The 18,338-nt window shown below is 38.3% G+C and overlaps 1 protein-coding gene across 1 annotated transcript in view; it reads right to left on the reverse strand.

The window, feature by feature from the left end:
* LOC136843676 (uncharacterized) overlaps positions 1–18,127 on the reverse strand; it is a 162,102-nt gene extending 143,975 nt beyond the window's left edge. Inside the window, exon 1 of the mRNA XM_067112238.1 lies at positions 16,719–18,127. Within this exon, the coding sequence (XP_066968339.1) occupies positions 16,719–17,936 (1,218 nt within the window). The 5' untranslated portion in view covers positions 17,937–18,127. The remainder of the gene's footprint in view (positions 1–16,718) is intronic.
* Between the last annotated feature and the right edge of the window lie 211 nt (positions 18,128–18,338).

Here is an 18,338-nt window from a genome sequence, read left to right on the forward strand (position 1 = left end):
GTGATATGGACGAGGCTGGGGGTGCTGGGATAAGGGGGGAGGGGAGGGGAGGAGGAAGAGTTCTCACGCCGGAATGTTAATGCGTTCCCACTGACTGATCCTTGAAGGTAGAGCTGAGTACCTTTAGGTACTTCACTAGATTACGCTTAATAATATTGGTCCACGGACTGTTACGTACTAACTGCGAGCCTTAAATCATATTAGTGAAAACGCAAACCATAATTCGTATGCTTGAATCCATATTTCAGATTGATTTGTAGCAAAACTGAAGCGCACCAGCTAGAGGCAATCACGGCCTTTTATTTAGAAATACAAAGAACAAAAGATTAATGTACCAAATGCATTGTGTCAAGCGCCGAATAAAGAACATGACTGCACAACTGGTTTTTCTAAGTCCTAACGCAACAGGAATGGGCGAGGCATCTGAAGGATACTGAAGGAGTGAATCTGAATTAAACCCTCAGGGCAAATGAGACATCATTGCTATTTACAGCATCTGTAACCCAGCGAATGAAGATTCCTAACAGATATGGCCAGCCATCATGACGCAGCGACGGTGAATCCATAACAAATATGCTGAAAAATGAACTGAAGCTGAAAGCATTTCTGCAGTGACATCACATAAATACAAAGATTTTTGTGTGAGCTGGGAAGGTGGGGGGGGGGGGGGGAGACAATGTTATGGCTTCATCAGTATAGAATTTAAAGTCAAGCTCAAGCAGACATCTGGGGAATTTTTCAGACCATTTTTCTCTACTAGTTCTCGTACGCACTGGACCACATTTTAAAACAGGAGCCGGGGAGATGGTTTGGCATTACTAGAACCTCCACGTGTCTTAAGAAGCTATTTCACGGTGCCTTTAAGACAGGTCAAGTTAGGCAATGAAAGATTATGATAATTCACTTCCTCATCACAAGCTTAGAACCCACAAGGTGAGCTTCTAGTATCAAGCAAATCTACGGAGCGCTGTGGTGTTTTATTCAGCACAAAACGTATCGTCAACGACAAAATTCAAGCAAACGGACACAGGTTTTTTGGCAGTGTTAACTACTTAAAATGAATTAACTATAACGAAAGCGCAGTAAGGATATACTAACATAGGCTACACTAGCATTTTCCTAAAAAGCACACGAGGAAGTTCGGGCGTAAAGAGGACTGGCTTTTGATTGCGAAAGACCATCAAACGGCCTACCATCCCGTGCCACCCCATCCCAAAGACCGGCCCAAGCAATGCAATGTTGCTTATCTTATGCCGTAAATGTCAACCGACCACCTCCGCTTATCCAGCTAACAAGAATTTCAAGTTGTCAAAAGCACGCATATTCGATTATTCGCTTGACAAGACTTCAGACACTATAGTAAAAGGAACGTTCTTTTAAGGTTTCATTCCCCAAGTAAGCAAACAGAAGATTAGGAGGACAAATGCAAGATTCCACAACAGTACAAAAATATATCTTCCAAATTACCTAGTCGACTTATGTATGGATTTGTTAAGAGAGAGCATTTTCGGTTTTTCGACTTTGAAGTAAAAAGAATACGCCTTCGAGGTTCATTTCTCAAAGCAAACTAGTAACCGTTTAGGAAACCTGTACGAGATGAAAACAAAAGGTCCAAGATCCCTTCTTAAGTAGTTAATGAGGGGGAAACAACTTTCAAGTTCCCTTCTCTGAGCAAGTAGAAAGGAGGGCTGGGAAGAAGGCCTTGTGAAGTGAATTCGAAGTCAATCACCAAATATTAGTGTCAGCACTGAAGGGAACGTAGCAGTGTTTCAGTAAAAGGAAACTTGCCTTTTGGTTATCGTCGGATCAAAAGGTCTCAAGGAGACTTGAATTTCACCTCTGACCAGCAGCTCCGACCTGTCATAGTTGTTTCAGTGGCAGAGAGGCAACTATTTTCATCAACTTTCAATTTTCCTGCAGTATATATGTATGTATATATATATATATATATATATATATATATATATATATATATATATATATATATATATATATATATATATATATATATATATATATATATATATATATATATATATATATATATATGTATGAACGAAAATCTCCACCACTTAATCACTCCAAAAACTGGTGGTTCTAAATCCAAATAAACGATATAAACCCATGTTTCTGTTATTTATCAATCCTTGACTAGCTACTGAGCAATCAGAGTAGAATACAGCAATACCTGCTCAGCCGCTCAGTAACTGATGACCTGAGCACCGTAGCGGTATGATAAAACTCGGAATTTTAATGACGAAATACAGAACACAATAAAGATAGCTCACAACTAAGAAATATGCAACAGAAACTGGTCAAATGCTGCGTTTACAATTTGTGGTAAGGGGGAGGAAACGCTTGGCTATGTCAGACTTCTACGAGGGTTCTCATGGCCACTGAGAAAAACCATTCTGAAAATGGAATGTTCGGGTTGAGAATTCCCCCTTTGATTTCCTACAAGGGAATGATCTCGTTCTGTTTGATATTCCTCCTTTTTTTCCACCTTTAATTGTGAGTGTAATGGTAATGTTATGAAAAAAATATGTAAACGGACCATATCCCTATTGTAATAACCACGTTTAGAAACCTCTCTATTTACTTACTGTATGTTCGAACGGCCCACGAAATCCTTTCAGAATTAGGTGGATTATGCATAAAAAAATGAACTTCAAGAATATTATAAAATATTTAATCTATAGAAATCAAACTTACAATTAACCAGTATATTAAATTATGCATACATACACACAGTACAGATGTATTCACACATTAGTAAATGTGTGTATATAAATCATACTATAGTTCACCCAATAAATTTACAATTCACAGAGTACAAAGCAAAACCGTGGCTTATTAGAACATGGACGAAACAAATTCGAGGCAAACAAGTCTCTAGTAGGAAGCGCAAGGAATCCTTTGTTTTAAACATAGGATATTTTGAGAGGCCTCCTGGTTGGGGGTAAACTCCTACTTATATAAAGGGCGGGAACCTCTGCGTGCCTGCGGTTTTGAGCGCTGGCTTCACAACCACCAGTTCTTTGACTCTTTTCATATTTTTCTCGCCTTTTGTACGGCTCTGAGTTTGAAAAGTGCTCCTCGTGACATTGGGAAATACACTTATGAAAAAGATGCGCTTTACACATACTTCTTCAAGTTGGATTTTTTTTTTTTTTAAGAATATGCTCCTTCGTGTTATATTTGTTTTTCATGAAATATTTTCTTCCTGCCACGTGAAAAACTGGCTTCTTCACATTTTTTCCCCAAAAAATGTGCCTCCCGTGTGGCATTTTTTCATGAAATATTTTCTTCATGCTACATGAAAACCTGGCTTCCTCACATTTTTTCAAAGAATTAGCTTCTTCATGCCACAGATTTTCTTTTCAAACACCGAAGAACGCAATATAGGCAACGGAAGGTGGACAAACTCAAACTCACCAAAATTTTTGGCTTTCCAACCCATCAAAGACAGCTCACCGTCAGTTGATTACCAATACCATTTACAGAAACCACAGCCAGCAACGACTACTACGACATAAATAAAAAGGGACGGCGGCGGTAAAACAATGGCAATGGGAACGATCCACTTCCGACATAAGGCAACACCAGTCAATTATAAAATGGCCGGGTTCCCTAAAACCACAACGGTGAGGTGGCCAACCAGTTTACTGATGACAACCTCAAAAGCTTTATTAACCTCACACTCGCATGATGCAACGTTGATTTTCTTGCAATCCCGTTTTACTGGGTCTGCTGGTGCAATCTCCTGCGGGCTGTTGCTGTCTTGATCAGCAACTGCAGGATGTCATGCTTACGATCACCTCACCTGATATACAGGACTTCTTTGGGGTTCTAAGAAGAACCTTTTGGCTGTTTCGAAACACACGCATACACACATACACACACACATATATATAAACATAAGTAAGTGTGTATATGTGTATATATATATATATATATATATATATATATATATATATATATATATATATATATATATATATATATATATATATATATATATATATGAATATATTATGTATGTATATATATATATATATATATATATATATATATATATATATATATATATATATATATTTGAATATATATTATGTATATATATATATATATATATATATATATATATATATATATATATATATATTATATATATATATATATATATATGAATATATATTATGTATATATATATATATATATATATATATATATATATATATATATATATATATATATATATATATATATATATATATATATGAAATATATTATGTATATATATATATATATATATATATATATATATATATATATATATTATATACATATATATATATATATATATATATATATATATATATATATATATATCGAATATATATTATGTATATATACAGTATATATATGCATATATGTAATAAACATATAAATAAATAAATAAATATATATATAATGCATATATAAAAGAATTAATTCAAACAATTAAGACAACTCGCTGACTAACGGTAAAGGAATTTAAAAAACGCAACAAATACAACTTAATAATCCTTCAAACAAAATATACATGGAAGGGGGAGTTAAACCCCAAAAACCACGGGTCCCCACCACGTAACTATGCAAGGTCTGAGACAAGACAACCTCTTTAGATACTTAATGTAATTTCTCAAATCGCGGCCATGGACGACCCTATCAGATGACGATAAGGAATTCTCACAACTGAGATCAAGCAGCCGTGCAACCTGATACGATCAGCTGGGACGATTATCAAGGCCAAATTTCGTTGGGGGTGAAAAATGCTGTATAAGCACCAAAGGTTAACTGGTACTCACAAGATTTACGCCAACAGCACTGATAGATGCTTTCTCTGGCTAAACGTCGTATAAAGAGAAGATGAAGAAGGAGGAAGAGTGACTTTCGATCCGTTGAAATGCAGCTAATGGAAAAATGCGAATCCAAAATGTAAAGTGCCAATGGATTTTAATTTACAGACCGAAAACAAATGTAAAATATACGCTGATGCGGCCTGCCAGGTTGTATAACGTTAATACAAATTTAAAATTTAGGATGACAGTAACGAAAATACAACGTCAAATGCAATAATGAAAGTTTCCTACAGCTTACATAACGAAAATAAAACCTAGAGTATTTAGAATGACTGTGCCCTGCAGCTTGTAATTATAACGAAAATACAAATAGAAAACTCATACTGAATGGCCTTCAGCTCGTATAACGGACACCTTCGTTTCCGAACCAAGCAACCAAACAATTCCAACAAAAGCAAAAACAGTTCTGAGTACAAGAAAAAAATTTCATTTGGTTAGGAAAATGCTTGCAAAATCGTCGTATGAAGTTGGAATGCGCACCAGGTATTACTGGCGTGCAAAGTGGCAAGCATTACCTTGAAACCTTCCAAACCACCGGTAGGAGGAACCGCAAATACGACACGAAAAGTCATGGCACCCACACACACACACACACACACACACACACACACAGAAAATTGCACTGAATAATTAGCAGTCTTAAATGTTGTCAGAATTTTGCGAGTATTTTTCTTAAGACGTTCTCATCTATTAACCAAACAATTTTGGTCGTGTGAAACTTAATGCGACTACGTAAAACTAATTAACATTCACTTACAAGAACTTACGAGTACCTACGTTCGCGATGACACCCAAGGTAATCACTTCCAAATCTTAGTCAATGTATCATATACTTTTTGCAAGAAACGAGGTCAAGATCTGAGGGTGGATTTTTGAGCAGATAGTATTTAAGGTTAGCACTAATGGGCTGCTGTCAATCAGACCGACTAAATGTCACAGAGACACGTGCAAAAACTCGTTTGCAAGGGACATTCCGGGGAAAACAGCAGCTACTTTCCATCCCGTTAACTGGAAGGTTACAATTCAATATCAGTTTTACTACCAACACAAAAGAATATAAAGCTAACAGTTATCTAAAAATCAATTATAAAGTACACCGAAAGTATGGATTTATGGTGCTCTGTTAAGAGTCAATGCAAACGCAATTTTCTGATGTAATAAACTTCCTGAAAGAAATATTAGCTCATTTCTGCTTTACGCTTTGGATATCAATTCAAGTATGACGACAATAATTTACATGCGATTCTGCTACATGCCTGGTAAAGTCACTAATAAAAAATGCATTGTTTGGAAAAGAAAAGGACATTTAGACGATGAAAATAATTTTTTTTAGTCCACGGACAAGAGAAAAAAGCATTACGACACACAGGAGAAAGCCAAATCATGAATTAATGGGAAAAATAAAAATATTAATACCTTACCTTTACACCAATCTAACACCACTATCATTGACATGTGCCAACATCGAACATCCTAATTAGCCTATTCTATCGCAAACAGAAACATTCATAAGACCTTTTCAACAATTAATCCTAAATTATTCTAGGTTCAAAGCACGGCTTCAAAAAAAAAAAAAAAAAAAAAAAATCGTTACAAAGTCACTCTAACCTATGGCCAACGGGGGCTTGGTTAAGCTCTACGTTGATTTTTAAGCAGATACCAACAAGACTTGGGAAATGTTTCAACGAACAGGCATACATACACGACAATATATTCTGAACTTGGCGGTTCATGGCTAACGAAATGCCATCTTCGTGACCTTGGGACCACTCGTGCTCCCTTCCTGCTTTTACTCTGTTAAGAATACGAATGCAAAGTAACTTACAAAAAATTTATTAACACTGAATTCAATGATTTCCATTATAACATGCTGAATAAAAGTCTGAAGACAAATAAGTAGAGTTCTCTTGACACTACCATGGAGCCATGACATTCACTTTAATCTCTAGCTGACCTTAACAGGTCGTCTATATTTCAGAGACTACGTAGTCATCTTTTCCTCTTTATCACACGTTTATGCTTAAATGGTCTCATTTCCTTTGTTTTGCCAAGTAAAGGCAATAAAAGCACTGTCAAAAACAACGCAACACTGGTAATGAAAACATTATAAATCTCCAAAAATGGGACGATCATTTAACTCGCCCCTGCAATTACCAGACCCAGGCAGCCCAGTTATTTATCACAGATAAAGCCCCACCTACAAAAAGAGAAATAGGAGGAGGAGAATGAGAAGGAGGAAAGGAGGAAAAGAGGGGAGGAAGAAGGCAATTCTGGTGTGAAACCCGATCACGATTCTCTTTCCATTCCAGTCCACCAAGACACAAAACGCTGAAAAAAAGAAAATTAAGGCTAAACCTCACTGGCAAACAGACTCTTTCAACTTGAACCTGGAAGAATGGAGAGTATATATGCATTATTGTCTCCGATATACTCAAATATTTCTATTTTATCATCAAGAGGTTACTAAAGACGAAACAGTTTGATCTGAAGTGGAACACCAAACACTGGGTTTTACATAACCAACAGGTCAAAGCTGACGGCACTTGTTGACACAGACCATGAAACTTTCTCTGGATGTCAGAGGAGGCCTTTCACTATACTGTAGTTTCAAGTTTCGCGTACTCATCATTGCAAAAAAAAAGTGCAAATGGCATCGGCACGAAAAGGTAAATTGCAAAGGCAGTAAAGTGTTTGCCAAAGAGATCTGAAACCTTTCAGAATTAAGGTATTAGGTGTTATCATAACCACTTGGGTCATTAACGCAGGAATCACAGTTAGATAAACGCTAACCATGAAGACAGATTTCAAAGAAGCAACTAAGGAAACTATAAGCACGAAGAAAGATTTCAAAGTAGCAACTAAGAACACGATAAGCATGAAGACAGATTTCAAAGGAAATGGTTAGTATGAAGACAGATTTCAAAGAAGCAACTAAGGAAACGATAAGCATGAAGACAGATTTCAAAGAAAATGGTTAGTATGAAGACAGATTTCAAAGAGGCAACTAAGGAAACGATGAGCATGAAGACAGATTTTAAAGAAGCTATTAAGATAACGGTTAGCAAGACGTGTTTCAAATTGGCAACTAAGGACACGGTTAGCAAGATGATAGACTTCAAAGAAGCTACTAAGAAAACGGTCAGCAAGGCAGATTTCAAGGTAGCTACTGAGAAATCGTTAGCACGATAACAGGTTTCAAAGAAGCAACTTAGGAAACGGTAAGCATGACAACAGATTTCAAAGACGCTACTAAGGAAACGGTTAGCATGAAGACAGATTTCAAAGAAGCAACATCCTGGAGATGGCGCCGAGACGGAAGAAGCCCTTGACATTGTAACCCACAACAAAGGGGGCATTCACATGCGCCCAAGAATGTGCACACATATTATATTGTATTGGAGCTTAACTGTCTATTCACACCGACGAGTGGCGAACAGACATTGTCTTTGGAGCACCCACTCGAACTGCCGTGAATAAGATGGGAAAGAAACCTCGCCACTTCCTCATATCTTTCAAGTGATTGAAATGAATTCAAGTCACAGTTCAATTTGAATTCCGTTATTATACAAGTGATCTCTAAATAACAACAATTACAAGCAAATTTACTTCAATTGTCATATGCAGTTTGATTCATCATGACCTCCAGAGTACAAATGATAAGAAAAAAAAAATTATAAAATGTCATGTTCAGTGCGTGATTTCAAACATTGTCTGGAAATGTGGCTGATTTTCACGCCACTCAGGAAATAATGGACCTGGAGATAGCAACGCAGTGGTACAAATCGACGTCATACGCTGACGCTGCTGGAAGACGTCCTGCTATTTTTGACCGCCTCTCTCTCTCTCTCTCTCTCTCTCTCTCTCTCTGCTTCCCGTCATTGTTCTGAAACAAGTTGGGTGAGCGTCACCCTAACATGAACAATACAATGAGAGAGAGAGAGAGAGAGAGAGAGAGAGAGAGAGAGAGAGAGAGAGAGAGAGAGAGAGAGATTAGCCTTCTTTAGCGGACACCTGAAAAAAAAAGAACCCCACTTGACTCCAGGATCAGATGAAACCTCGTCAGAAAATGAATTTGGCTGAAGTATGGCGTCTGCAGTAAATGAGTGCAAAGGGCCTCACCTTTGTAGACGAGATTAGGGCGTCACAAACAGCAAATTTAAAAGCCATGATGAATTGGGTCACGACTTTCAAGCCCTTGTGAAAGGAAGTGAAAAGCAAAATCTATGATAGGCCAGTTAGGGTCTTGCTCCCCCCGCCCCCCCAAAAAATAAGTTGACCTTAGCCAGTTTTGGTCGACAAGGGACACAGGTCAAGGAGTATATGATTTGCATACAGGAGAAATCATTCTTTAAAATGGAATCACAAACAAGGGAGATGATAAAAAAAAAAAATATATATATATATATATATATATATATATATATATATATATATATATATATGTGTGTGTGTGTGTGTGTGTAAAAGCTCTTTTTTTCGTTTCCTAATGCATTAACTTTTGTTCTCTTATTTAGTTTATTATCTACTTTTGCACTTATTTTCCTATATATGGCAACTTTGTTTATTCGAACCATTGGGCCTGCGGCACTGTCTAGCTAGGGTTGCAGTTTGAATAATAATAATAATAATAATAATAATAATAATAATAATAATAATAATAATAACACATATATACACACGTACATATTATAAAGGTTACTTCGTGAAATCTAAGTTTGATGTTTTCCGAAAATCAATAGCCCGACAAGGTAAACCTAAGGTGCGCAAACACTCACCGCTTGGCTGAATCGACACATAAGAGATATATAATCGCACGATCTTGCATACTTATCCTTAATTCATCTCGATTTCAAAGAAAAAAACAATGGCCGTCCTCCCTAGTAACGAACGCCGTGAAGGTCACCAGCCACGATACACACCAAGACAACCTGCTTTGAGCCTTCGACTTACGCCAACGTTTGGGACAAAGTCGACAGAAGGTATGAAGGATGGAAACGGCGTGCCAAGACCTGTATGCCCCCTGACAGGACTTAGTAGGTCCTGCCTCCTGCAGAGGCCTATAACAACAGGCGACGATCGAGGCCTTCTGTCGTGAGCGGACGCGTGAAATCAAACACCACGACCGGAAGAGACATTGGCTAGATCCAAAATATACAATAGGGGGTGAAAAATAAGAAGTTGGAGAAGAGGAATATGGGGAACAGGACAGCTTGAGGCGAAGTGTGGGTGCCGGGAGGAGGAATGGAGGGGACGGAGGGAGGATTGGATCCCGAGGGCGGACTAGCAGGGGGGTGTCTCCAGTCTCGGTAGGAAGAGGCCCAGACTCGAAGAGTGACTCATAGATTGGGTATGTAACGACTGCCTGCCGGGCATCTCCTCAGAAGTGTGAGTGAACTGCACTGGAAGTATCGGGTGATTTTTTTTCAACCAGTTGTATTTATTTTCTTTACATCCGCAGGATCTTGCATGATCTGTATTTAATTGTCATTTTGTTTTTGTCTTCATTTCGCGCACATTTACTTTTGTTAAATATTTGCTCTTCGAAATTAAGTCATATATTCGTAGATCTCAACACAAGAGACAAATATGGGAAAACATACACAAAAATTACATTATAAGTGTTAACCATCTATAAAAATCATAAATTTGAAATGAGATCATATGGAACAACGGCCAGTATTACAAAACCTATTCTGCAGTATCACTTAATCAGTGACTTTCGTAATACACAAAGCTCCATTTGCCACCAGTTTTACGAATAAACAAGGAATGTGCACTACAATCTTATCCACTCCAATTAAAAGTCAGAAACGTATTGTACAATACCTACGACCTACCATGCCACGCTCTAACAAAATAACCAAATATCATAAAAACAAACTTACTATGAAACAACGGAAAATTTGATCGTATTTACAAATTTCCAACGTATATAGAAACGGAAGAAGATCACATAGTCTACACATAACAACTCCTTTTGCATGGACACAAAACAAAACAGAAATGAGGTCGACAACATTCTCCGTCATCCAGGAGGATGTCAAAAGAACTTGCATATTATGATAAAAACGGTACCCACAAATGTCACTGGAGCAGCTACCGACAGGATCGATTTTTTTTCCAGTTGGCGATCTCGGCAGCAATATTTGGACTCTTCGAAAGCTGATTCACTTTCAGTGAAAAAATAGATACGATGCCACAGGACACCTCAAAGAATTGGTGATTACCGTTCCAAAAATTGGAAAGGGAAAATTACTGATTAAAAAGCAATGCTGAATAAAATGCACTCCAGTTTAATCAAGCTAGGGAATAATTCTATTCACATAATGCATAACTACTCAGGAATTACTGTATAATGCCGTTATCTTTATGAAATGTTTTGGCTTTAACTAAACGCAAAGATGGGTCAAGAAATTTATACTGAATCAACAAAACTAACACCTCCTTGAGCTACAATAACAATATATAATATATATATATATATATATATATATATATATATATATATATATATATATATTATTATATATATATATATATATATATATATATATATATATATATATATATATATATATATATATATATATACACACACAGATAGTGCGTGTGTGTGGGTTATATATATGTATGTGTATATATATATATATACACACACAGATGCAAAGTGTGTGGTGTTACAATTAAGAATGATTAAAATGCCCGGGTTCAGAAATAAAATAACAACTAACACGAACCTTGTGCTGAACCCGTTTTCGCTTACCACGGATTTGTATCTGCGAAAACAAAGCGATCTCCGATAGCAATGTTGTTTATTGCCCAACAACGGCTGAGCCGCGAACTCCATTGTTTTCGCCACATTGTTTCAAAAGCGCTTCATTCCTAAGTCAAAGTTGAAACGACCACGGAGCCAAAAATGACGGTATATAATATTATTTAGGATAATTTTCCAATACGTATATTAACCATTATAACCATTTAATCATGCTAAATCTGTAAATGTCATCTCCATCCAAACGTCGTCAATACCCAGGATTAAATTCACGGGTAAATTATCTGGAAACTGTATGCTGTTGCAGTAACTTGACATTATAACCATATGACACAATGTTTATCACCAACATGAGCTTAGAGTATTATATATATATATATATATATATATATATATATATATATATATATATATATATATATATATATATATATATATGATATGTATATATATATATATATATATATATATATATATATATATATATATATATATATATATATATATATATATATATATATATATATATATCACCTCCAAGTTTCACCAATGACCTCCGGAGCCGAAGGCACGAGATAAAAAAGAAGAGGCGAAAAAACTCATTTTTTTGGCCTCTGCCATTCATCACGGAGCACCACAATTTATCATCTTGTTGCGAGGGGGAGACGAGACAGGTGAGACAAGACTCTCAAAAGGAACTAGTTTATATACTGCACATGCGCTGTGAGCGCACCGAGACAGAAGTCAAGTGCTAAGAATGACCTGGACTTCTATCTTAGGTTGTCCACGGCCACATGGGCATGACGATGCCATGTGATTCTCTGAAGCTCATTACAATTCCTGTCGTGTGTAACCGGGACAATATGGCGTCTTGTGACTACGAGGCCATTCAGGCAGAGTTGACCTTAAATTGGGATCGACTTGGAATGACGCCATTTGTTCCGTGTTAAAAACTGTGTTTAAACGGCCAACGATAATGACAATATATAATCACAATGCATTCCATCACTAAATCAATATCAGTGACCAGAAGAACGAGATCACACTGGAGTACATTGACCTATAAAACGGGGAATTGATTTTTAGCTCAGCTGCAACCGAGCACAGTAATAGTTAGTTGCATAGGCTAATTCCCGTAATGAAGGTAAACTGTAAAATACCATTATCAATTTAAAGACAGAGCTACCACTGAGAGAGAGAGAGAGAGAGAGAGAGAGAGAGAGAGAGAGAGAGAGAGAGAGAGAGAGAGAGATATTTCAGTGATGTAAGGAGACAGCTGCCTGAGGTACAGGCTACAGCTTGACCTTTACATAAATAGCTAGCCATCTGTCGGGGGCTACAGCTATAGGCCTATCCGTCCTTTTCTATCAACGGAGGCGTCAAATTAGCATCGAATTACGATACCTCCACACTCCTCAGATTAGCATGGAAGTTAATTAAATTCTTCACGTGTGTGTGGTGCAGAAGAATACCATATTTTTTTTCATTTTTTTTTACATATCTCTCCTCCCTAGAATGAAGGAAGCAAAATGTGGTCTTTTTCCTCATTGCTCTATAAATGCATAGCATGTATTTATATGCATTGTGGACTGAATGTGCATGTCATTATGACTTAACTTTGTATAGGCTACGTGGAGAACGCATCCGTACAAACCGCACACAAACAATAACGTGTACGTACGTGTGTGGGGTGGGTGCATATGGCTCAATTAACAACAGGAAAGCGTCGTAAGAAGCGATAATATCCTATTACAGATTTCGTTCACACTCACACATATGCTATTACAAAAATGCCCTTAGGCCTAAAACAACCCCATACAAAGTCTCTCTCGCGCCTATTCAATGCTGCTTACAAAAAGAGTAAAATAAACATGACACTCGGGGAACACAAAACAATGACGAAATAGCAACAGATGTTCTGCACCACATTTCACAATGGGAAGGTCCACAGCATACAAAAATATGCCGTATTTCATAACGCGTTTGTCTGTTTGTTTTTCTACTATTTCAATGAAAGCATGAATGCTGTCTTCCTGACGCACTGCCTACAATGTTCGTCATAGCCACGTCAACACTCTATGTTTAAGAATATTTAAGATCCTGATTAGGTACCCTGGGCCATGTTGATTTTAGTTTTTTCCCCCTACTTAATGTTCCATTCCATGCATGCCATTCTCGCTAAAATATGAAGGCGAGGGGCTCTATAATTAGGGCTAACACATAAACTTTCATAATCTGCCGATAACAATCGTTTGTTCGTGTGTGCTTGCCTGGAAGTTTTGACTTGGTATCTTGTTTAAACTTATGATCTTGCTCTTACATTTCAGGGTTTTTATTTCATCTCCCTTCTATAAAGGAGGCCCAGTCTTGCTCTTTACAAATGAGAGAGAGAGAGAGAGAGAGAGAGAGAGAGAGAGAGAGAGAGAGAGATAGCCCTTTGCCATCTCTCATGAGCCATTATAAAAGAATTCAAACAAATGCTGACATTTGCACACCCTTAAAAGAACACTACAAGGTCAGTTTTAATTACATTTATTATTTTCAGCCTAATACCACCCATACTAAGTTCTGGCATTAACATAAAGACATAAAAAAAGGTGGGGGGGGGGGAGTCCCGAGGTTTCTTTACGTTAGCATACGTAACTAATCAACGAACTTCATTAGAAATTTGCACGAATCTTATTTAATGAAAGTTCGCATAGGTAACTAAGCTAGATTTAGGAAGAAAGTGGACTACTCCAACCTTATTTAATATTACATTCGCATATCAACAAGGCATACATAGGAGATATAAAATGTTATAACCATAAAATCAAAACAGGTAGATCAAAGATGACACCTAAAAACACCACCACCTCAAACTGGCAGGTGGAGTGACTTAGGCAAGAGGCAGACAGACATGCGGACACAGCTGCCAAATCTTCCCTCCCCAAGCATTTTTGGTCATCCACTGACTGGGACCTAACCCCAGCTGACACCCTTCCCCTTCTCCACTAGTGGTTCCTTCTAAAATGAGACTTTTGGCACAAAGGCACCGCAAACGATCTCATGATAGAAGCAACCCATTACTGTTCCGATTGAGAATCTTAATCACCAGAGATAACCCTTGGACCAAATAATGGCCAAGAACATCCTTCGTATCGTGGTAAGTCCAGCTGAACATATAAATGCTACTGTTCCAAGAGGAGGTTAACAAAAACTGGCGCCCATCAAGGATAGCTAGGGAAATCCCAGGATCTACAGGAATGGCGTGATATGTCTTCTAATAAATAACAAAATAACATTATTAGCAAAACTATGAAAGGTCTTCATTTCAAGTTGACGGTCATTCTGCAAAATAAGATGCCCATTCTCAGGGGAAAAAATACAATCTGATGCTATCGATACATGCTCATTCATACACGCATATCCAAACAATCCCTTACACTCTCATGAGCCAAGAGACAAGATTCACTCTGATATAGTCTTTTCCCTTTTCCCAGTTTCCTACTTTAATTAGAGAGAGAAAGAGCATTAACTATACAATAATTAGTTATGTTTATTACCCGTAAGAGGCCTAGCCTAATAAACATGGATCTAGGGTTATCCTTAACCAATCCTACTTCCCAGTGCATCGTAAGTGTTGCACATTTAAGTCTATTCTATCACAGTTTTTACTTCTGAATCAGAATTAGATCTCATTGTGGAAGCTTCAACAATAATAATGAATACATAAAGAAAAACAAAAACTACATTTCCCTATGCGCAAGCAACACAAGAACCAATATGAATTATTCACCAGCCCATTTTTTTTAATATGAAACCGACCAGGACAAGTTAAACTTGCCAGTTGCTCGGGCAAAATTTGTGCCAGAGCAATGACAGGAAAGATTTCTCCTGTGATACCTGACCTTTATCTCGTCATTAGATCGAATCGCCACGACCTACATGTCCCCAATCACACACTTCACCTTTTATCCTTTGGAAACATTACGGTGACTCTGCAACAATACAGTCTCCGCTTGGCGGCGCTAAATGACATTGCGGTTCATTCAGCCCGCCAGGTCTTTGTCCTACAATTTCTTCTCCCATTCATTTTCGGTAGTGTGCTTTCTTTTCATTACGAGCCAGCCACGTGAGTGCCAAATCCAGGTGGATAATAGAGTCTAATGGTACAATCTCCAAACAAATATAGACGTTATGAGAATGAGTACCATAAATTCTTTCTCCAAGGAACGGAATAACTGTATGCAATTTATAACTGTTTAACTGTGAAAAACTTACAATGAGGATACAATAAACCCAAGATTTCACAATGTTAAAATTTCAGGCGTGGGCTGTGGCAACTTTCATTGTCACTATCCACATTCGAAACCCACGGTCTACAGCATCCTGTCTCATTGTGGCCAGCAAAAAGGCCCGTGTGTACGTGTCCTGAATAGCAAATATATTTATAAGAGAGACCGTATTCAAATTAAAACAAGAGAGAGAGAGAGAGAGAGAGAGAGAGAGAGAGAGAGAGAGAGAGAGAGAGAGAGAGAGGTAAATCACAGTGAAAATGACTCACACAGAGCAAAAGCTCTCAAATAATGTCCCCATAACTGTGTGAACTCAAGCACGTAGGCTAAAGCATCATCTCGCATAAAGAGTTCTCGACCCTTCAGACCTTTTTCCTAGTTTCTTGATATTAATCAGATTTGCGGGGTAAGAAACGTGCATTTCTCCTTTGAGAGAGAGAGAGAGAGAGAGAGAGAGAGAGAGAGAGAGAGAGAGAGAGAGAGAGAGAGAGAGAGAGAACCAAGCCAAATTACATTTAGCCTACCACATACATGAAATTCCGCATCAGATAAGAGATAACAGCCACATACAAAATATAATTATTTTTCCAACAATGTAAATATTGTATCTAACTTTTATCTCTAAAAGCACATATGAGAAGAGCATAAAGGTATTAAATAATTAGGGAGAAAGAGACAGGCCGAACGATAATAGATAGATAGAAAGATCAGTAACATAACTCCTGACAGATTTCAATATATTAAAACTCGAACATTTGTATTCACCTGTAAGAGATTAAGCGTCTTCCCGGGACTATGAGACAGTATATCCTCGCTCAGACGTAGGATGTCGGACAAATCGAGCGGAGCGGGGGACGGCGTGGGCGTTGAAGTCGCCCTCGGTGTTGTGGGCGTGGGCGTGACGGAATTAGGAGTGGTCGTGGGCGTGGGAGTGGAGGTAGAGGAAGAGGAATTACTGGTGAAGGAACTTCTGTTGTCCTCCACGTCGCTCAGATTCAGCGAATCCTGGTCGTCGAATCGCTGGCATTTGGGCAAGAGGGTCACTAAACTGACACTTTCGTCCACTTCGGCAACTACTACTTCCCCTTCGTCGTCGTCGCCGGAGGTCATGGGGATGACTTGGCTGTCCTTGTCGGAGTCACTGGTGGCATTTTGGCAAGACCCGGGGAGGGAAACATCACTCTCTTTTTCGAGTTCACTAGAAATATGGCAAGAGGAATCGAGCACTGGACGAGGGCCAACTTGGATGGTGTTGACATCCTCATCATCGTTCTTATCACTATTATCTACACTCTGCGACGGAGATGCTGACGGAGGCGTTGAAGAAGGAACACTAGTAGGAATAATAACCTGTCCACAACCACAGTCGGAGGCCGAGGACGACTTGCCTCTCGGGCACTCACTGTCCTCTGCACCTTCGTCAGAAGGATCCACACGACTGTCCCGGGGAGTTAAGGAATATTCACTATCCTCTCTCACTGAACTGTCACCAACATCGTTTCCATCGGTACGCAACCTTTCACAATCAAGAGACGATCTCGCCTTAGTTCTATCGTCAGAGAACCCTTCGTCAGCAGCCGAGACCAGATCAGCCAGGGACTCAGTTTGGGCTAAAGGCACTCGTTTAAACACTTCGCTGGCCACTCCAGGAGAGCTGACCTTGACAGTTTCTCCTGCAGTAGACGGCACTGCAATACCATTTTCCGTATCGGTTAGGGTCCTGTCCACATCGTCATCATCATCATCACCCTCACTGTCATCGACGTCATCCGTATCGTCGTCTTCCACGCCGTCCTCTTCCGCATTGGCGTCGTCAAATCTGTCTAAATCAGGGGTGGATGACATTTTCTTGTATTTGGTCAGTTTACATGATCTGCTGTCCTCTTCTTCGGGCGACCCCATACTGGCCAACAATGTGTACAGGCCTGACTGTCTACATGGGGTACCGATATTCATTAACAAAAGTTTCCGAATAAGTATCATCAAAATAAATAACTCACGATCACTATTCTTAGATTTTACGATAACTATATCACTCTAACATTCCTGAATCGGTAAGATCGTAAGGCGCCAACAGTTCGAACATGTAAGGCACATAGGAAGTTTCACTAGAGAAAGACGTCACACATCCTTCTTCGTAGGCGTTCACATTCGTACTGACCTGCCAGTTCATTCAAAAGCACCGCCTCCTCCCGCTGGCTCAACCGTCGAGATGCCAATTAGTCTTTTACCCTAATAGCGGTAAAATATTCCATTCGCTTACATTCATTTATTTTCGAATTCATTCCCTGGCGTTAACGTGAAAATGAATGTGAGCTGTCTTGGAAAAAGGGTGAATGAAGAGTAATTTACAATTACAAATAAACTAAAAAAGTAAATAAATTG

The sequence above is a fragment of the Macrobrachium rosenbergii genome, chromosome 12 (assembly GCF_040412425.1).
Source record: "Macrobrachium rosenbergii isolate ZJJX-2024 chromosome 12, ASM4041242v1, whole genome shotgun sequence".
In the NCBI taxonomy this organism is placed as follows: domain Eukaryota; kingdom Metazoa; phylum Arthropoda; class Malacostraca; order Decapoda; family Palaemonidae; genus Macrobrachium; species Macrobrachium rosenbergii.